Source organism: Vanellus vanellus, assembly GCF_965231255.1.
Source record: "Vanellus vanellus genome assembly, chromosome: 2".
Lineage (NCBI taxonomy): Eukaryota > Metazoa > Chordata > Aves > Charadriiformes > Charadriidae > Vanellus > Vanellus vanellus.
The window spans coordinates 19,311,828-19,333,575 of NC_138906.1; the positions used below are offsets into that span (position 1 = coordinate 19,311,828).

A 21,748-nucleotide genomic window follows, 5' to 3' on the forward strand; every position below is an offset into this window, starting at 1 on the left:
TTGACTTTTTCGGAGTATGTCCTCATTTCCCCTTTCACCCTCAGGGTGGAACAAGCTCTGAAGAAGTTGCATGAAGATGGAACATGGGCTGAATTTTCCTCCTTCAGCACTTATGTCACCTACTAGAGCAAAAAAATAAACAGACAGACTGCTGCAGAAGGTAAGAAAGATACATCTTAGAGCATCCATGTGGTTTTACCCTAAGGATGTTATTGTACTATTCTAGTTCTAAGGCTACATATACGTTAGTTAAAAAAAAAGAAAAAGTGCTAGCACCCTTCTCTTGTCCTGAGGGCAAGTGACACGGCATGACTCACGTCTATACAGCTAAACTCGATACTTCACTACTTTTTTTATCTCCTGATAAAAATAAGACTATATCTTTCCACAGAACTTGTTGGAAAACATCGCTGGCCTGTGCTTTCTCTTGAAGTGTGCCTTGGTATGTCTGGGAGACTGCTAGCTGAAATGATCCAAAACAATCCAACGGAGGCATGCTAACAATTAATCAGAATGGGCAATCCTGTGGGAGTGTTCTAGTTACTGTTCACTGGCCCTGTTTGGTTTACTAGCATAGACATAGTCTTAAGACTCTAACCTTGGAATTCTTTATCAAGCAATACCTTTATTATGCTGACTTGAAGGACTAGGTGCACTGGAGTGGTTTACACCTTCTTCTAAAGGAATAATGAAAATTCTGCTGAGATTTCCATCATGTTGATAAACCCCAACCGTTGCTGCAAGCTGCCATTGATTCTGCTAATAGCGTAACACCTCTGGAATCTCACTCTCCGATGGGAGAACTTGTAATCTCTCTGTGCTCAGCTACTATCAGTAAGAGGCAGATAAGAGCTGGATAAACAGCTGCAAATTTACAGCATGCCAAGCTAATGTGTCATGTATTATGTGATGATACCAAGTGTTAAACCTTTCTTGGGCTTAGCTGAATATCGCAGGGTGGGAAGGAAAGAGAGGATTCCTCACACCTAATTTTAGCTATCTGAAAGTGAGGTGTCTACAGGATCACTGCTGTATTCAGTGGAGAGAGGCACCTCCCATCCTAAGAGAAACACCTGAGGCAGGCAAGACGGGTTGGACTCTGGGTAAACCTCTACATTTCCACTGATTCTAGATGAATAACTTAGGTCAGAAATATAACTTTTAGTTGGCTATAGCTGGATGGTTTGGGTCAGTTTTGAAAGGCTACACACAGTGTTTCATAATATTTAACAAGAAGATTAAAACAACTTTCAGAGTTATCTTGCAAAACATTACATAAGACTTGGGATCAGTTCTTGGGACCATTTGGGTTCTGACTTTGCCTCTACAGAAATCATAGCTTAGTATCTTAGCAGATATCAACAAGTCAGAAAGTTCAGACAAGGACATCGAGCTCAGTGTTTTCCCAGAAACACTGACTTAAAATAGACCTTCAATACCAAATTTTGCATTCCACCAGCAAAGCTCCCTTTGCGAAGAATAGGAGCCTTGCCAAAACCTCAGTTTCTGTAAGCTACAATAACATTTTAGAATAATTTCCATTAGGCTCTTCCAATTTAACTTTTCTGTTCTACAAGTACACCTCCCATGTAAAGTACCTACTGTATGGCATCAATGCCATCACACAGGGAGTAATACAACACAATAGTAAACTGGTTGTGAGGAGACCTACCCATCATCCTAAAATGGCAGGTAGGACACTATGAAAGGACCTGGTTCAACTGACGTATAACTTAAGAGTAGTTTCTGTAGAGCTGGTCATATTCTTCCACCCCAACTTATGAACTTCCTGAAGAAGGGCTCACTACTAGGACCCCATCAGTTACCTACTGTAAAGGACTAAAAGATGGGGGAACTAGAGGAGTATCTCCTCACTCTTCAAAGCAGATTTAGGAGCCCCAACCTGTCCAACTGCACTGTCCAGTTGCACTTTAGAGAAAAAATGCCCTGTCCAAAAAAGGCCAGTGACTTACCTGATCCTTTCTGTTCAGTCCTCAACTCAAGGGTTGCACTCCACTCCCTGTCTTGCTCCCCTACCCTGAAGAGAGGACCCTGAAAGAAGCCTCTACCACTTGCTTGGCACTTGACCAGACCAATCCCTCCCCTGCAGCTTGAGATGGCTGGGGCTCCATTCTGTATAGATTCTAGGGTTGGAAAGTTAAGCCACAGAGTGTATCATGTCACCAACAAATGGTCATATGAAACCTCGCAGCGGTCATCACGAAGGCTAGAGAAGAGTAAGACGTTTATTACAATAGCAATACCTGTTTTTGTAAGTGGATGGGTTACCAACTGTCGTGTCAGATTGTTTTCAGATGATCGCAGTAGCAGCACAATATCAGCTGGCAGAGTATCTCTATTTTTGGCCAGGAATCCACTTGCATTATATAGAACCTGTTTAAAAAGTACATTTATGCATCTTCTGGGCTTTTGAAAAGTAATTATACATTTAAGCACTCTGGCATGTGACTTTTAATATATCAAAATACACAAATAGTTTTTCAGCCATCAGGCTCACTCTTGCTTACAGTTTTTCTTTTGATCACTGAAAGTTCTAACTTTTCAATACTGAGAACCATTATGATGCAGATCACTAAAAGCAAATCCATCATTCCAAAGTAGCTTGAGACGTTTATTTTCCCTAATGCAGATATGTTAATATCAGTTTTAGCCAGTCTGGGTTTATCACTAGGACGAGTGTATTATAGTCCTCCTGTACACCAGTACATGTGTAAATGTACAATTAACAACGCACCATATCACACAGGATTACCCATATGATTGTACCGTCTTTCTGTCCCATTCATATCTTGCTGTACTGGACCCAGGACTTACCTAGAGATCTCTGTATTAATTATAGAGGAATTTTGCAAAATCACAAACTGCATATTGGCAATTGAAATCTCTCTAAAAACTCCAGGAATGGCGTACCTAACTCAAAATGTACCTCCATGGCTCTATCTCAATGATGCTGTAAAAGACCTGTAAGAAAACCTGGCCTGTGAAGAAGAGTAGAAGATACTGGCATTTTTAATTTAGAAAAAACCCTCACAAAACAACCCAGTAACAGTTGTAAATTACTAAAAAGGCTTGTAAAAGAAGAGGAAATAAATTGTTCTCCCGTTCCACAGTAAACAGGGCTAGGAGTAATGAAAATGCATCACAGCAATGGAGATATAAGTTAGACCGTAGGAGAAAATTCCTAATGAAAAAGCTTGTTGAACACTGGAAAGGGCTGATGGAGAACTGGTGGAATCCACATCATCAGTGGCTGGTATCAGGAATGGTACAGGGAGAGCTGGCTCTCCGTTCCTCAGCAATGAGATATGCTATGCTGGTGAAATGTAATTCTGCTGGAGATGAGGTTCAGAGGAGTTACTGCAGGCCTTTTGTAGCTGGCTGTGTTACGTGAGGGGCAAGTTATCTTCCATCAGCTGATGGGCAGTATGCTCCCTCTTTACAGGCATGCTTCAGCACTGCACAGACCCAACACAGTTTCCCATGTGAGACAGCAATGCCCACTCCATATCCCTTTAGAAGAGCTCAAAAGGAGCTTTCACAAGGCAAGGTTCAGGTGACCAGTGGCATCTTGGTGCAGTGTGCCAGCAACTCCTCCTGAGTTTGAAACGCATGTGCAGCAAGTCACCTTGTACAGGAGGGCAAGATGCTGCTCATCAAATGAAGCAGAAAGCAGGGCCTGCACTATCTGGCTGATGACAAAGTACAGAACTCAGAAGTAAGGCTGTGGGATGTAGGAGGTAGTAGAAAGAATGGAGCTGGATCCTGATTCGAAGCAGTGGGAACAAGCATGGCATAAGACTTTGAGGAACGAAGGGGAAAAGCACTGAGTTGCATCACATAATGGTTATTTTTTGATTCTTCTGTAATACAGTCTGTTAATTTACCTGGTGACATTTAAGAAAAATGCAGTCCTGCTATTGCTCTTTTTTATGACAGAAAATAACTTTTTAATTTACTTTTGATGTGTAAGGCACCGCCAACATTTCCATGTCAGGCCTGAACAGATGAAGGTTGAGACCTCTTCTGTTTCCTTCTAGCTGTACCATTCCACAATCCCCAACTAATATCATTAGGTCTCTTACCTTTCCTGCATAATGATAAATCCCAAAGGTTAGATCTACTCTTTTGGGTCTCCAAAAATATTTTGACTTCAAATTATCTTCAAATTTTTCTGAAAGGAAACACATAGCTTATCTTACGGTACAGTAATTGTCTTCTGAAGCTGGATCCCTCTAAGGATATTGCCTGAATTCTCAGACAACACAAAGGCACAAAACAGACTCCGAAATTTTTAAGGACAAAGATATCATAATGGTCTTGTAACAAAAGGCACTGGATAGAGAACATGGGTGCTCTTGGATCAGTTACTTACTTTGTACCAATTTTTTTCTGTGTGACCTCAGAAAATTGCTTGCCTTTCTAAGCTTTTGATCTTCATATATGAAACAATGTAGTAATCCTTCCTAAGAATTCCTTGGGAAATTGTGAGGAAACATTTACCAATTGATTGAGGGCCTCTGTACTGCAGACTATAAAGTATGAGGATAAAAAGACAAAAAGCTCTGAATTACAACATACTTAGGTGTTTTAATTCTAATTTCTGAATAGAAAAAAAACAGGAAGCATAATCTGTTGAAAGGCACTGAGACAGGTCCGCAGCCATTACCCTTTAAAAGTACTAAAATTCTTGTTCAGCTATGGCTCATCAAAAATCTCAGAGCTGAACATGACTCAACTTTGAAAACAGTGGTCTTGGCATATGAACCTAGAGTTTTAACTCAGTTTGGTCTTTATCTTTCAAGCCCTGCAGCTAGAAATTCCTGAAGGCAAGAGAATTCAAAACCTGGATCAGCGGCTAAGGTTCATTTGTTTGTTGTTTCTCTACCAACTTCAAAGACACATCCATCCCTGCATGCATGCCTCCCTCCAACAAACTGTGACACTGGAATGTGGGCTCACTAAAAACACAACTAGCATATAGCCTAAACTGGACACACCAGACAGAAATCTAACACGGAGACAACCTGCAAAACTCTGAAATAAACCATATACTTACCTACGAGTGTCTGATCTGTTGCTTGTGGGAATCGACTTTCCTCATCCAGCAGGGACAATAAACCCATTGGTTTCTGCAGGAACATATCTAAGAGGGGTCTGTTGTCCTCATATTCTATAACTCTTGCATCAACGCCTTCATATAGGTATTCATTCTGTAATAAGCAATAGAGGGCATGTTTTGTCTATGTAAACAGGACCACTTCATAAAATAATTCACAAACTGTCAACTGTAGCAAATTAAAACTACACTGAAAAAGTATGCCCCAGGGCTAAAGACATCAAGATTTTGTAGTAACAAAAGTCAGCTGGGATGTATCACGCTGTCAGGCTACAGATTTTCATTTACCTTTTGATATGTAAGTGCTTGCTAAGGCATATTTGGTAAAGTAAGATGCTTTCCAGGAATATGCAAGAATTAAAGAAGTAGAGTTGAAGAAGATAAAGTACAGTGTTAGCAGATGGAGACCTCAGTGTCTATTTACTTCCATGGTCTGCAATGTACAGAATATTTCTTAATCATTTAGTGCTACTTTTACATTCCCAATTTGTTGCCCAGATCTATGCGATGTACAGTGGCCAAGATTTACAAAAGCGACTACAGATTACTTGTTTGTTTCTCCCTTCAGAAACACCTGAAAAAGTTCTTATGTGGAGAATAATGGTGCACACACTTTCTAATAATTAAAGAAAAGTGTACATACTTTCTAAAAATGAAATAAATTATCTCAAGGTGGCCTCTACAACATTCTCACTCCTTTTAAGGAACTAGGGAAAGTTATTCAGTAAGATTACAGATGGACAGTTGGGGCTGTATAGCCTGGAGAAGAGAAGGCTCCGGGGAGATCTTATTGCGGCTTTCCAGTACCTAAAGGGGGCCTACAAGAGAGCTGGGGAAGGACTTTTTACTCGGGCATGTAGTGATAGGACGAGGGGAATGGCTTTAAACTGGAAGAGGGCAGGTTCAGATTAAACATTAGGAAGAAGTTTTTCACTTTGAGGGTGGTAAGGCATTGGAACAGGTTGCCCAGAGAAGTTGTTGAGGCCGCATCCCTGGAGGTGTTTAAGGCCAGGCTGGACGTGGCCTTGGGCAACCTGGTCTAGTGGGAGGTGTCCCTGCCTGTGGAAGGGGGCTTGGAACCAGATGATCTTCAAGGTCCTTTCCAACCTAAACCATTTGATGATTCTATGAATAAAAAAACGGTGGGTTTTTTTTTGTGTTTTTTTTTTTCTCCTGAAGACTGCAAATATCTTTGGATTCCTACCACACTGAGAAAAACATAACAAATGCTGCCCATGGTGTGTTGCGATGGTTTTATCTCAAAAATACTTTAAATTACAGCTGAAGAATACAAGAATGACTTTCTTCAATCCTTCAACAAGGACTAAATCTGTGGACAGACGCAGATTTACCAAGAGAAGAATGCTCTAGGGACTGCCACCCCTCCATTATTTTTGCCTGCATTACGTAATGCAGTAGCAGTTATCCACTATGCAGTGCTCTCATGTATAGCAGGGCTGCCTTACAGTCCTGTGCAAGCTATACTATGAAACACATAATTAAGCCTTTTCATCCACTTTAAAAATAATCCTGCTTCCGAAGGACAGGACTTTATAAAAGTGTTGTATTAATATATGGTGTTAACATCACAGTTGTGCTATCCTGAATTCATTGTGAGAAGACTGTCATAAACATGAATAATGGCTAACATTAATGAGTTCAAAGACCTCTAACCCTGAAAGACGTCTCCTTATGAGTCATTCACTTGAGTCTGAAAGATAGACAGGGTTGAGTGAAGAAGACAATACACTGAGCATTTCAAAAGGAGTTAACTGCCATATACAACAGAAAAGCATATATTATTAGACTTCATAACTCTTCATCTCTAAGCCAGAGAGAAACAGCAAAATGAATAAAATCAGTAACACTGTCCTGGACATAGAGGCCCAAAGAAATAAATCTGCTGATCCATTTGAAAGAGAACACAGAACTTATATCTAAACCCTTCCAGTACCCAGAGTGATGTAATTTCCCAGGACATTCTTCACTCTAAGGATAGGTTATGGCTCAGTTTATATGCCTGTACCAGGGTGTAAGCAGTAAGAATCTCTCCTACAGCCCCATGAGGGCTCTTCAGCTCAGACACATAACATTAACTTCATTCATGTCTCCCCTGAAGCAGTGGACAGGTGGAGTTTTGCTTTTTATTTTAATCAATGACCTGAGTATCCGGACAAGACAGGAGAGTAATAAACGTATCACTGATATAGGTAAGAAGTTAATTATATACCTGTAGGAGCTAGTGGCAGGAAGGAAATGAGTCCGTGTTATCTCCCAAAGATAACACTGGAGTAGAGGCAGCTTAACCGAGGGCTACGGCTGTACCGACGCACAGATGTTACGTTCATGAAACCAGCTGTTACTGCTTAGGATTATCAAGAGTACACTTATCAAGTAGGAAAACGGAAGAGATTGCTCAGGATGAATCTATCAGAGAAGAGTGTTTCTGTGACACTCAGACATCCTCAAACAAGCTCTCACAGACAACCTATCTAATGATTAAATTTTTCCAACTTCAAATGCTTGTGAGAGAGGCTGGTTTAGAGAGCTGACAAAGTAGTTCTCCTTGAAACTGAAAGGAGGTCTGTAGTAGTTGTACTACTACACCATAACAGCAACATCTGCTTCCCTCCCTCCCCGGCCAGTGCGCAGGGCCTGACCTCCAAGCCTGTGGCGTATGTGACCAGTTGGTCTTTGTGTCTGCACCTCAACAACTGAATGAGTGCCAGCGCTGATGGTTTCGGTAATGCTGCTGTCTGCCCAGTAGGATATGGAAGGAGTTCACCCCATCACTTCACATGGGATCCTGGAGGACTGCTGATAACCAAGTCTTCCAGGCACCAGTGTGCCAGATGGCTCAGAAATAAGACACCATATTACATTTTCTTATGCAATGCTGGTCTTCAACCATATTATTAGGATACAAGCAGCAAGCATAAAAGCCTTAACGACGCACATCATAAAATTGTAATGAAATAGATCTTACTAGAATTAATAAGTTGAATCAGCTATAGGATTCTGTAATCCCCCAGGATGTTTTATGACAAGAAAACTCCTAAAATTAGCAGCTGCTCATTGAAATTCTAAAGCATAATCCACTAGAAAGTATTCCTATGGATGAGGTGTCAAAAGGAATGACCGAGTTACACTAACACTTGGACTCCTATCTCATCTCGGTATTGCATGGTATCTTTTCTATGATCAAAAATAGATATTAGCTTGTGCAACCTGGTTTCACTTAATAACAAAAGAACTATTTAATGTATTAGGAAATGTTCTTCATGTTTAATAAAAAAAAGATAACAGCATTTTGCTGAGAATGTGGTATGATGACGCTTTCGTTTAAATGGGAACACCAGAGACTTATTCAGAATGAACCTTTTCCAGCTTAAAGTAGAAGATTAAATTGTCATATGAATGCAAAATAAACATTGCATATATTTAATGCAAAAAGTAGCATCCTTCCAACTGACAGTAAATTTGCCACTTAAATTTACCACAGTAAATTTAGGTATTTGACATTACACCTTTTAGTTTTAATGGAAGAATCACAAATGAGAAAGAAATGGGAAGGTTTTCTTGCTGTCCAACATTACCTGCAGATCATGTAGCTAACAGAGAATGAACTTACATCAGTAAGAGAAACATTTTGAAGGATAGGACTGAAGGTGCAAAAGCATTCATTCCGCTTAACTATAGACACAAAAAAGAAGCAACTAAGTTAAGAGCCCACATTTCCACCCAGTGGAGACAGAGTTGTATCTATTTGTCTCCACTGACTATTGGGAATATAAACTAGCTCTAGCTTAAGCTATGCTCCCCACTTCACCCTTTCTGTTAAATTAGGTGAAAGAAGATGACATACAGGCCTAAAAGCATTTATTCTTAAATGGAAATATTAAGTCAACAATAAAGAATAAATTCCCTCAACTTCAACTTGAGTTGTCTACTTTGGCATGCAGACGCTCTGCTTTAACAGACACCCCACGTCTCAGGTGGTGATAGTACCACTGTTCCTTCCTACGATTCCTGTCACTTCTGAGGCCAAATTTTTGTAGGCCACACTTCCCAAGGAAAACAAAACTGAACACTTTTCAGATGCAGATACAGAAAAGAAACCACCAACACAGGTAAAAACATGTCACCTGCAACACTGAAAGTACAATTTAGCCTTATGAGTTCATTTACTATTTGGCTTCATTGCTCAAGTCGCCAAGAAAATATTCCCCTTCCCTAGTTACATGATCACTGCTTGTTAGGTTGAATCGGGTTAATTGAGAACTAGACTATAATCAGCTGATTTAGGCCTTGACTAGATATGTCAAATTTCATCTAATTGCATGTGGTATGCTATTGAACTGGGCAAAACAGGGAAAGAAATGAAGAAATAACGTACCTGTCAGTTTTATTTCTCTTGGGGGAGGTATGAAAGAAATTAAATTCCCCAGTCTTCTTTGGTTAGATCTACTGGGTGCAATGCAGTGTCGTGTTAGAGATGTCTGAGACAGCACAGAGCAACCTGACACGTCTGGCTGGCATTGCACAGGGCTGTGGAGAGATACTAGCCTGGGTCCCCAGTGACAAGATAGCCCCATGGGCATGACAGTCAGCTTGGGCTAACGAAAAGCCAACACAAAAGTCTCAGTGACTGTGGGCATGAGCCTTCTAACATACCTCCTTTTTTTTTAGTATTAAAGACACAAACACTTACATGTGTGTAAAGTCAGGCAGACACATCTGCGAAAGGCAGGGGTCATCCTGTTGTTTGGATTTTCATAGAATCATAGAATGGTTTAGGTTGGAAAGGACCTTGAAGATCATCAAGTTCCAACCCCCCGGCCATAGGCAGGGACACCTCCCACTAGACCAGGTTGCCCAAGGCCACGTCCAGCCTGGCTTTGAACACCTCCAGGGATGGGGCCTCAACAACCTCTCTGGGCAACCTGTTCCAATGCCTTACCACCCTCAAAGTGAAAAACTTCTTCCTAATGTTTAATCTGAACCTGCCCTCTTCCAGTTTAAAGCCATTCCCCTCGTCCTATCACTACATGCCCGAGTAAAAAGTCCTTCCCCAGCTCTCTTGTAGGCCCCCTTTAGGTACTGGAAAGCCGCAATAAGATCTCCCCGGAGCCTTCTCTTCTCCAGGCTGAACAACACCAACTCTTTCAGCCTCTCCTCATAGGAGAGGTGCTCCAGCCCTTGGATCATCCTCACGGCTCTCCTCTGGACACGCTCCAGCACGCTTCTTATGCTGGGGGCTCCAGAGCTGGATGCAGTACTCCAGGTGGGGTCTCACGAGAGTGAAGATGAGGGGCAGGATCACCTCCTTTGACCTGGTGGCCACACTTCTGATGCAGCCCAGGATATGGTTGGCCTTCTGGGCTGCCATCACACATTGCTGGCTCATGTTGAGCTTTTATATAAGTGATACTTCATATCATTAACAAGAACAATGACCTGCCGAACTTTTAATTTCAGTCATATGATTTTGAAATTGTTTTCTTTTTTTCCATGTATAGAAAATTTAGGAATTATATTTTGTATTTTCCTGCAAATAGCTTTCTCTTTCTTATTTGTCTGCATGGAGGGCTTGTATTTACAACTGAAGTACATTAGTGTTGTTAGCACAGGAGAATCCTTACAGTGAACAGAAAAGATGCTGAAGCCACCTGCTTTCTTTAAGTCTGTTCTTGTGATGTAAAATTGGAACAACCACTTTATAGATAAGTAAAAAGTGATGTTTTATAATGACTATGATTCATCCCATACCTCTGAGTTGTAATGCAGAATAATACATTTGTCATTTCTTGGTTCTGAAAGCTGGGGGATTTATACCCACACTTGCACAAACTTCATCCATATAGCTCATTCTGTACTGCTGTAGTAATATCTTTGGAGACTACTACAAGATAATATAATGAAGCTTGATATAATCTGGTGGTGTCACGTAAATTAAAGTAGACATCTTCCTTGGTCGGTATTACAGGCAGAATGTGAACACTCAGAATAGGAATATTATCACTGGTATAAATGAAATATTAATGCGAAAATGCATATAAGTACCAGAAGAAAGAGCCTTAGAAGAATGGCCAGTGATTTGAATGAAGAGCATTTGTTCACAGCAATAAAATTGAGGAACATGTTCTTTATATCAAGACCAGAAGCCCTTCACTCACATAAAACCAGTACAGACAACTAGTGGAACACACTCCAAATCTGACAACAGGAGGATGACTGCAAGGTTACACCACATCACGTATGCCTTTCCTTTTCCCACCAAGGAAACAGGCTGTAGGCATAATGATGTATATATTCCAAACAAGCAAAAACAGATGCTGACCTTGCCTAAAGATTACAGAGGCTGAAATAAGTAAGTTTCTGAGGCAAAGAAACGCCCCATAACAACTGCTGATTGCTAAAGGGTGTGAGAAACCTGAAAATCTATTTCAGCAAGAAGAACCCAAGAGACACGATGACGACTTGCTAATTGGCGTCCCTTATTCTCTGGGTCCCCCACAAATGATCCTGGCCAGACCACTTGAACACACACACATCTTGATGCTTTCTATGTGTGTGTGAGCTAATGAAATCTATGAGAGAATGAGCAGGAGTGGGTAAAATCGACATACTTAAGAGATTCACCTCCTCCTTCCATAAGGTCTGTAATTGTCATACTAATTTCTCACAAGGAGAAATGAGTAAACTGTGTGTTGTCAAAATCAGAGGTTCATGTTTTCCCTTATCTTCTCAGTAGCAAAATAATCACCCTGATCTCTCTGCAGTGGGGCACATGCAGAACAAATTGTTTCCGTGAGATGGTGACACCACAGACCTCTGCAGTAATATAGGTCTGGCCAAAATGTTCTGTATTAGGATATCTAGAAACAAGTAAAGGCACATTACAGTCTAATTAAAAAAGAGAAGGAATATTAAAATAATATTTGGGTGTACAGAGACAGGGTTAAGAAAGCCAAAGAAGGTCCATCAGCAGAAAAAGGCAAAACCAAAGGATGACACGGAAAAGGCTGAGGTACTTGATGCCACCTTTGCCTTGATCTTGACTAATAATCCCTCTGAGACCAGAGGGAAAGCCTGGAGCAAGGGAGACTTACCCTTGGTAGGGGAGGATCAAGTCAGCGAACATTTGAGCGAAGTGGATGTACACAAGTCCATGGGACCCGGTCAGTGACTGGATTTGACAGGAATAAATAACAGTTCTGCAGTTTGTTCTATTTCTATCTCCCAGCTGTTACAAACAGCAGTAGCCAAGTGCTCTTCTTGTGTGAATTTATGCACTTTGGAAAGAAGATGCCTAAGTAATTACAGTAGTTCAGGCTAATTTCTCTCCCTGGCTTTTAGATGGTATTAAAGACAAGGAAATACTTGTGACTGAAAATCTCCTACATAGATCTATAAAAACAACGACAAGGTCTAAGACTGCAAGGCAGCATTTCCTGAAATAATTGGAAACAGGATAAAACATTGACCCATATAAAAAAAAATCCGTTTTACACATAGATATTTATACCTGTAGACTGACACATACCTGTACATACCTACATACACAGACGCATTCCAAACTTGTATATGTCTCATCCTTAAAACATGCAGTGATTAAATCTGACAAAATACTCTTTCTGTACTAATAATTAAAATTAGTACGCAGGAGGATTTTTGTCTATCCATCATAAAACCCAATAATTTCAAGAAAACAGAGAAAGTATTAATTCACCTAAAATTTGAATGACTCTTCTGCTCATACAGAATTCTAGATTATTTCTATTTTCAGCAAGATTAATATTGTTTCCCCAGGTGTGTTATTTCTTCACAAAACAATATCAAATAATGATTTTAAAATGGTTAATTTAATTCTCATGGAATTATTTACAAAGTTGAGATGATCTTTTTTGAGGCTTTTCACTCTCCACTTCTATTTCATAAACTTTTATAATTACAATTTTATTCCGTTTCTCTGTTTTACATCAAATTATTTAGATTAAATCTATCGTTATTTAGCTTAGATGATCTAGCCCCTGAGTAAAAATAAAATAACTGCAAGATTTTCAGTTTTTAATAATGGAATTTCAGTGTTCATTAATCTTATTAGTAAACTATTATGAACAGTGCACTTTAAAAATTATGTTACCACTCATTTATTTTTTTACTGTAGAATCATACATTATATCACGTATGTTACTCCTCAAGAAAACAACATTGCATTAGCATCAAACTGATTATCACTGTGTTATGTTGCTTAGAAACTGTAAATTTCAAGTTTAATGCTTTTTATGTGGGCATTTTACTTGCAAATAGCAAGCACTGTTTCACAGAATACATAGTCAGAAAACATTTGTTATAATTTTCAATTTACAGCCTATTATGGAGAAGGAACAGTGTAGTTTCTTCAGACAAGATTTTATACGTTCAGTAATATTAAAGCTTTATCAAAATATTCAACACATACCTGTTCCCAGGCAAAGACATGTTGATTGAAGTAGAACTGAATTTGTTCATTGGCAATGTTGATACAGAGTTGTTCAAAAGAATTTTTTTTGAAATTCTCAAAACCAAAGATATCAAGTATTCCAATGTTCAAACCATCATCGTTTCCACTGCAAAGATTAAATAAACTTTCTATTGTTATACCTTTATTTTACAGTTACTGCTTCATTATTATTTCACAAAAGGAAATAATCTGTGTGCCACTTAAACAGGGTAAGTTTTGCTAAATCAGCCATCTCTTAAAATAACAATCAATTTTTGTTTGAAATACAATAAATCCATCTAAATTCAAAGATGACTGTATTTGCAGACCAGATACACTGAATCACATAATGACCGGGTCAATTGATAAGCATAGAGAGGATTTAAAATTTTATTTTTAAACTAATATTTGCTAGTTAATATTCTTTTGTAAAAAACTGACTACACAACAGGAACAACATGGAGATCATTTTGTTTCTCTCATAATAAAAGATGCTTTACTCACGAGCATCCTGAAATTCAAGATTGCTGTCATTAAATATGATTCCTTCATATTATTTATTCACAACAATTAAAACTGCTTATTTTAACATGAAAGTCAAAAGAATAAATAGCTAGACCTTTTATGCATTGAAATAACTACTTTAAGTATTGGAGTGTGGTATGAATTTAAATTACTAATTAAGTTCCAGAGAAGGACTACTAGTAAAAACTTCAGTTTGAAATTTTAGCTAAGGCATTCTGAGACATACATGGCCATTTCTGCAACTGGAAAAAAAGTTCTAATATTTGTACTTATCTGCTGAAACAAAAAATTAAGATGATAATTTTTTATATAAAACTGAAGTTGTCATTAGCGTTTTTTCCTAGCTAAATTGAAAAGAATAAAACACATTCTATCTATAAAACCCCTTTGAGGGGCTATCTGTAACCACCTTTGCTTTTTTTCTCCCCTGTAAAAAGTGTAGGAAATCAGATCTGAAGAACCAGCCTCAAGATACTCATGATAGTACCTGAACCACTTTGAGAAGTCCATCTCAAAAACGGAAGCATTTCATTGTGGAGGGATCAAAAGTATTTATTGACTTTGACCTGAATTTGGTCACTATTTTATCTGTCTGGAAATTAGGGGCGCATTTTTTGTGAATAAACTGCTGAAATTTGTCTGCCTCATTCCTTCCTAGAGCTAATTACAAAAAAATAGCAAATACAAATTATTTTACTACCACAAAACCAAAGCAGACTTCTGTTGTTCTGGGTTTTTTTGGGTCTTTTGTATAGTGAACATTTCAGGTCAAACTTTCTGCCTCCTCACCAGCACAATATGTATTCAATTTCAAAAGGTCTCTGTAACAGGCAGCGCTGCATGCACTTTATCCCATTGCTTACTTCTTAAAGTTATGTTTATTGCTGCTCTGCTGTAAACAAATATTTGAAAATTCAGACAAAATTTAGGATTGCAGCCTTGGCTTTCCTCTGATATTAAAAAAAAAAAAAAAAATCAGAAAATCCAGCTTTGCCAGCCATAGAGCGCCCTGACCTACAGGATCTACAATGTAAGCCACATCATTTCTTCTTTGATTAATAGGACATGGTTTAGAAGTGGGCCTGGTAGAGTTAGATAATGGTTGGACTTGATGATCTTAAAGGTCTTTTCCAGCCATAACGATTCTATGATTCTGTGATTTTCAAAATGCGTTATAACCTCATTCTCAATATCTTTCTTGTCTGTGTGTTGTCGCCCTGTGAGGGTAGGGTGGACATTAACCTCAGCATATGTGTTTGGAAACTACTCTCACATATATATCCAACCACTCTCATAACAACAGTGGCAGAAGCAGTATGGGTGCAAACAAGGGCAGACTTTGACCTACGTAATCAACATATAAATGTCAAGAGTTGACTCTGTGCGCTAGGAGAAATCACGGAATCACGGATTTTTCAGAGTTGGAAGGGACCTCTAGAGATCATCTAGTCCAACTCCCCTGCTAAAGCAGGATTGCCCAGAGCACATTACTCAGGACTGCATCCAGGCGGGTCTTGAAAATCTCCAGGGAAGGGGACTCCACAACCTCCCTGGGCAGCCTGTGCCAGTGCTCTGTCACCCTCACCGTAAAGAAGTTTTTTCACGTATTTAAATGGAACTTCCTATCTTCCAACTTGTGCCCATTACCCCTCGTCCTGTCACTGGGAACCACTGAAAAGAGTCTGGCTCCATCCTTCTCCAACCCATCCTTTAGGTACTTGTATGCCATAATAAGGTCTCCCCTCAGCCTTCTCTTCTCCAGGCTAAAGAGTCCCAGCTCTCTCAGCCTTTCCTCATAAGGCAGATGCTCCAAGGCCTTAATCATCTTAATTGCCCTTCGCTGGACTTGCTCCAGCAGTTCCCTGTCCCTCTTGAACTGGGGAGCCCAAAACTGGACACAGTATTCCAGTTGTGGCCTCACCAGTGCAGAGTAGAGGGGGAGAATGACCTCCTTCGACCTACTGGCCACACTCTTCCCTATGCAGCCCAGGATTCCATTGGCCACAAATAGTACAAAGGAAAAAGTAGTTAGTGTGTAATTTGCAAAGCGTTAAATGAGTTAAGGTCAAACTGAAACACACAAGACACCTGTGCTATCCCTATCTACTGTATTTTCACTGCTATGAACGGGATAAAACCGCCCTTTTTTAACCTTGTAGTGTCATAAACAAAAAGGTAGCAGAGAAAAAGTAGATGAGAGTACTAGCAGATGATATTATTCCCACAGAAAACCTCTCTTTATCCTGGAAAAGCTTCTTTTACCTTAAATGTTTGTCAGGTTTGAGTAAAGTGTTGATGCGATTGACTATCCAGCTAAAGAGGCGCCCATACAGTGCTTTGGCCATGGCATCTCTGACATCAGTGGCTTTTTCCACAGTGTTGGGACGAATAATTGTTTCTCCTCGAGTCACTACACAGTGAGAGGTGAGGGCCTCTTGCAGTTCATCTGCCTGAATACACAGCAAGGACGCACCTAGGAAGGAAGGTCACAGGCACACCTCAGAGGCAGTTCTTTTGAAGGAAAAATATGCATTTTTGCAATCAAGGCTGCAAGTGCAATGTATTATGAATAAGGGCCAAATAAAAGTCTTGAACTATGACTAATGAGGGTTTTCACACCAAACAGCTCTCAGTACCTTATTTAGTCACCAGCCTTCCTAGCTTCCATTGCAGTCAATGAGTAAGTGATTCAAAGCAGAGGCATTTAGGTTCTAAATTGCTTTATCAAGGAGGCTATTTCTCCAAACTAACTATGGAGAAATGCTAGGGAATCTAGGTGACTATGTCAGGAGTATGTAAGTTGTGAGGTGTGAATATCCCTCTCGGTTATAATCCATCCACATAAGCCTTTGCTGTCCTCCTTTTGCTCCAAAAAAGGATGCTTCTTTCCCAGTTGCACAAAATTTTTCTATCTATGGCAGGAAAACGTGTAAGGAGATAGCATGAAGACTTCATTATCTCCCCAGCTGTAATTACTGAGAAAGAATATCAACTTCCTTGAGAATCTTTGCCCTTTTCCCTCCTTTGCCTCCCTGCAGCCTATAATGTAAGGTATACCTTCCAGAGAATTAGTGAGCCAGATTTCAACAGGCACATATGGGGAACAAGTAATGAGTATCTGAGAAATAAACTGGGGAAAAAAATATTCAAAGTGTTAATGAGGTTCTCCATCAAATGTTCAAATAACCTTGGAAAAATTCCAAAGATTTTCTTTTCAGGCATCTTCAGGATTAGTCATGTTTCCTGAATGCCAGTGAACTGGTTAGTCAAATAAGGTGCATAACATAGACAATTTTTTCTTTTTGCATTTGAATTCAGGTGGGCTTGGAATTAATCTATCTTCAGCATTTATTATTCTTGCAAAATTTCCACGTGAATACAGTTTTCATTGATAAATCTCTTGCAATAAAAGAAATTTGCCATCAAAACACTAAATTAAAACAATCAAATCAAGAAAAACCACTCACAATTCTCAAGAGCTACTGGATTGGAAATGTTGCTCTTGTCAATCATATGTTCAGACACCACTGCAGAAAATTCAATGTTACCCACATTTAAAATGGCAGCCAGGACACTGTACACACTTCCAAGTTCCTGCAAAGTATATTAAAAAAGATACAACAGTTAATAGCCAGACAGATTTGTCACTTTGGTTTGTGCGATGGGCACGCATGTGTGTTGTTTCCTAAGCCTGGAACAATCACTGTCCCTCTCTTGTCTGCCACACGCCCACAGCTTTTAGGAATACTTTTGTCAGCATAGTCTTTCAAGTGTAAGACACACAAAGAATGCAAGACAAACTATAGCCTAATCTCTCTTCTATACTTGACAGGATTGATGTGGACGAGGGGAAGTGCAAAACAGGGGTGACCGTAATCCTCCTACACAGCAGGAATTCAGAGGTTATTTATATCCATGCTTCACTGTGTCTGCAGGCATAACCCTGTCCAAAAATGTAACACCTAGATCAACAAAAATATAAAAAAATCCAAATCTACATTACAAAGGTACTCCACATAATAGCGCTGCAACAGCTCCCACCAACATCACAAGAAGTTTCACTGGGAGAAGAATGAGACCTCACATCTCTGATTTGGCAAAGCACTTTTCCCTTCAAATTGTCACATAGGAACTGTGTCCTCACCAAAGCACTTTGGCATGGACTTTACTTAAACATACTTAAATTTCAAATTATTTGGCAGGTTCTGAAGAGGGATTCTGCCTTGAAAAAGTGCTGATATTAGTCTTGAAAGTGAAAGGATATACACAGTAAATGATTTTATTTACTTATATATGACAAATAAAATCATATTTGCAATTAATGAAATAATGCTTTCACTGCAGGTTTGACTTAGATTTGAATGGTTATCCGTATGCTTGATCATCTCCAAGTATTTTCTACTCAGAAGTGCTGCGGCATTCCTGTAAAGCAGACTAGTTTTTAAGCTAGGAATCTGTGATACACTATATTCTGAGGCATGCAGTAGTACCATATTTTATAAATAACAGTTTTAGAAGTTTTATAGCAGCTTTATAGGAAGCAGTTTTGTAAATTTGATTGGTATTTTATAATGATGAACTTCTCATAATTGCACACCATTTTAGCCCTACTATTCAATAGTTTGCTGGTACCACGTCAGGCATCATTTACTCATATTAAAGTCCTTAATTGCTCTAGAATACATGATCTTGTTTTCAACACTTTCAGAAGTTAATCTAGCAGTTAATAAATTAATTATTCCAGTGACAGCAAGACAAACCAGATAAGCTCAGTCTAAAAAATTATGCTCAGGATAATTGGTGCGCAGTTTACCTGGGTTTTAAGCAATCATTTTCATTTGAAGCTTAGGGACACAGATGAAATGCAAAGAAATGGATAGCTTAACTTCTGGCATTATGCTGTACAGTATGTATAGCTGCTGACATTTTTGTGCCCTTTTCCAGTGTGTCTGAAATCTGGCTTGATCTGCCTCATACAGCATGATTATTGTTCACCTCAGGCAGTCCTTTCCTATTAATTTTGCCATGCAGCCTGAAATAAAACTGTGTGATTTTAAGACAGGGAGTATCAACAGTAGTTACTATTAAAGCCTGCCAGTCAGTTAAAAACAAATTTCAAAGAAGTAAAGCCTTGTTTAAAGCCTTGTTTAAGTCTCAGTTTTAATTGGAGTGGAGAAGACATTTTGTCCAAGGTTTTCTGCTAATAAAACATGGAACAAGCTTATATAGAACCTCCTCTGCTGACTGGGATAAATGTCAAAGCTTAAGGCTGCATTACTAAACCCCAAACTTAGAAAAGGAACTCATTGTCTTACAGTACCCATTTCTCACTGAAAATAAATTGGCTCTGCACATGTACCCTACATCAGAACCTCAGTGGGAGAAGAAGACTTCTCTGTTCCTTCACTCTTGCAAACACAGCCTCAGACAGGCTAATTCACCCTGTGGAGAATGTAAGACAGGCTACTGTGAATAGGGCTCACATGGAACCACAGTTAGGTTGCCTGTGGATCTCAGCCTGCTTTGGAAACTGTGGTGGTTCTACAGGTAGATAATTCTTTACAGATTCAGCTCACAGTGGCTTGCTGAGTTAATCAAGTGAAGATGCACGCTAGAACTGCTCAATGCAGCCAGTGACCTAGTTCGAACTGGATCTTCAATATGGTCTTCTCTTTTGGATGATCAGGATTATTGTTTCCATTCATCAAAGTGAACAAAAGAACCGAGAACAAAACCAGACTTGCTTCTTTTCATGATATAAATTAGGACTCATCAAGGTCTCTGGTGTTGTGACAAAACTGCTATCAGTGCTGAACTGTGCATACCCTTCCACACCGCTTCTGGAAAGGTGAAAGTAGAGGTGTGAGAGGATGTGATAGTACAGGTGTGGTATTACTAAGTGCAGTTGTGAATAAGCATGTAGAGGAGAAAGAGACTGTGAACTCCACTGCTACTATGACTTAATGCAAAATGAGTGTGGAGGAACAGAACAGGTGAATAAATCTTTTCTTTTGGCTATTCAAATATTTACATTGAGGGAAGCCAGAAATATTTAACTGAAGTGAGTAATTTTCTGTGAAAAGCTCCTTACAACCTACAGTTTTGTTGAAGAAATTAAAACATACACCCATTCTGCAGCACTAGCGCTATATTTCACAGATACTGTATGGATCATGCTCTTACTATCATTTGTGATAAATAAAGTCAGTGGTAAACTACAGCTGTGATGCATCACTTCTCCTAAGAAGAGAGAACTAGGATGCAGGGAGGTGTTTCTTTTCCTTGCATCCTACTTTATAAATCCAGAGCCCTGTTTTAATTTTAATTATACCAAAGACAGCCTGAGGAGAGGGGTTTAATGGCCAGCAGAGCAATGACATAAGATCATAAAGAAACAATGGGTTCAGTTAATGTTTGAGGATGAGATTCACTCCAAAGGGATGTAAAAACTTCATATAACTTTGCCCCTGGAGTTGTGAAAATGTATTGAGTTCGTCAAAACTCAAATCAACTCAATGAATTTTTAGAACTCTCACCCTGGACTTCATCTTAAAACAGAGATGAGGCTCATATTCACAGGCCTAAAATTATAGGCTAATAAATAGTTACAACATGATATTCTATGCATTTAATTTGCAAAAGCCTTTTTTTCCCAATTACTCAGCTGTGCTCTGTTCATTATTTTCAAAGCCTTGTTGACTAATACCATCTTATTACTTTATCAATGCCTTGAAACATTAAAAATTTAAATGTGGTAATATAACAGTAAGTTGACTATGCAATATCCTAAACCACAAACACACTACTGCTAAAGGAAGAAAATAACAATGGAGATGATTTGAATGCTTTATGTAAGTTTTTCCTGATTAAGGTAGCCATGAAAGATCACCAAAAAAAAAGGGTTATCAGCACTCACCTCCAGTGTAAAACCTATGACTTTGAAGCACTGTTCAATTAATTCAAACTGAGACTTATAAAAGCTATTGTTCATGAAATCTTGCACTATTCTGAAATGATCGTTTTGCAGATATCTGAAAGAGTTGATGGATACAGAGTTAGAATGTAAATGAGGCTGAGAATTCAACCACACCGCATTTCTTAGTAACCAATTTATGTAAAAATAAACTGCATTACCTGGGAGGTCTATATTCTGGCAGTTTATAATGTGCCAGTTTTTTCTTTTCCGCCAGACCAGCGTAAATATAATAAAAAATATGGAAATTTTTCTCTCCTCTGAAACAATAGAAACAACTGGTTTAGTAATGTAACTATATTACATTTACTAATGACATACTTGCTACTATTAAATGTTATTTTAACAACAGGCAAGGTTCATGCAAACTGACAGAGGACTCTGAAAGAAGCTTTATTACACAAGTTCCTGTGAAGCGAACACCCTTTCTGTGCCACTGGGCGTTTGCTCTGAAGCTGCCAGGGCGGCTGCTCGGTGGCACAAGCAGCTAAATGCTGCCCTGCCTTTGATGCGACTGGTAGATGCTGGGTGAGATCTTGCATGTTGCTCGTCTACCTGCATTAAATGGGCTGCTTAACCTCCAGTTATTTTAAAAAATCTTCTGACCATGGGAGAGCTATACACTCCC

At 39.2% G+C, this 21,748-nt stretch overlaps 1 protein-coding gene across 1 annotated transcript in view; it reads right to left on the bottom strand.

Moving 5' to 3' along the window:
• LOC309669168 (myosin-IIIa-like) overlaps positions 1 to 21,748 on the bottom strand; it is a gene marked incomplete at both ends in the record, with an annotated part of 63,342 nt that overhangs the window by 32,129 nt on the left and 9,465 nt on the right. Inside the window, 6 exons of the mRNA XM_082479771.1 lie at positions 4,104 to 4,192; positions 5,078 to 5,231; positions 13,602 to 13,749; positions 16,410 to 16,620; positions 17,615 to 17,741; positions 21,064 to 21,178. Coding sequence (XP_082335897.1) covers positions 4,104 to 4,192; positions 5,078 to 5,231; positions 13,602 to 13,749; positions 16,410 to 16,620; positions 17,615 to 17,741; positions 21,064 to 21,178 — 844 coding nt within the window. The remainder of the gene's footprint in view (positions 1 to 4,103; positions 4,193 to 5,077; positions 5,232 to 13,601; positions 13,750 to 16,409; positions 16,621 to 17,614; positions 17,742 to 21,063; positions 21,179 to 21,748) is intronic.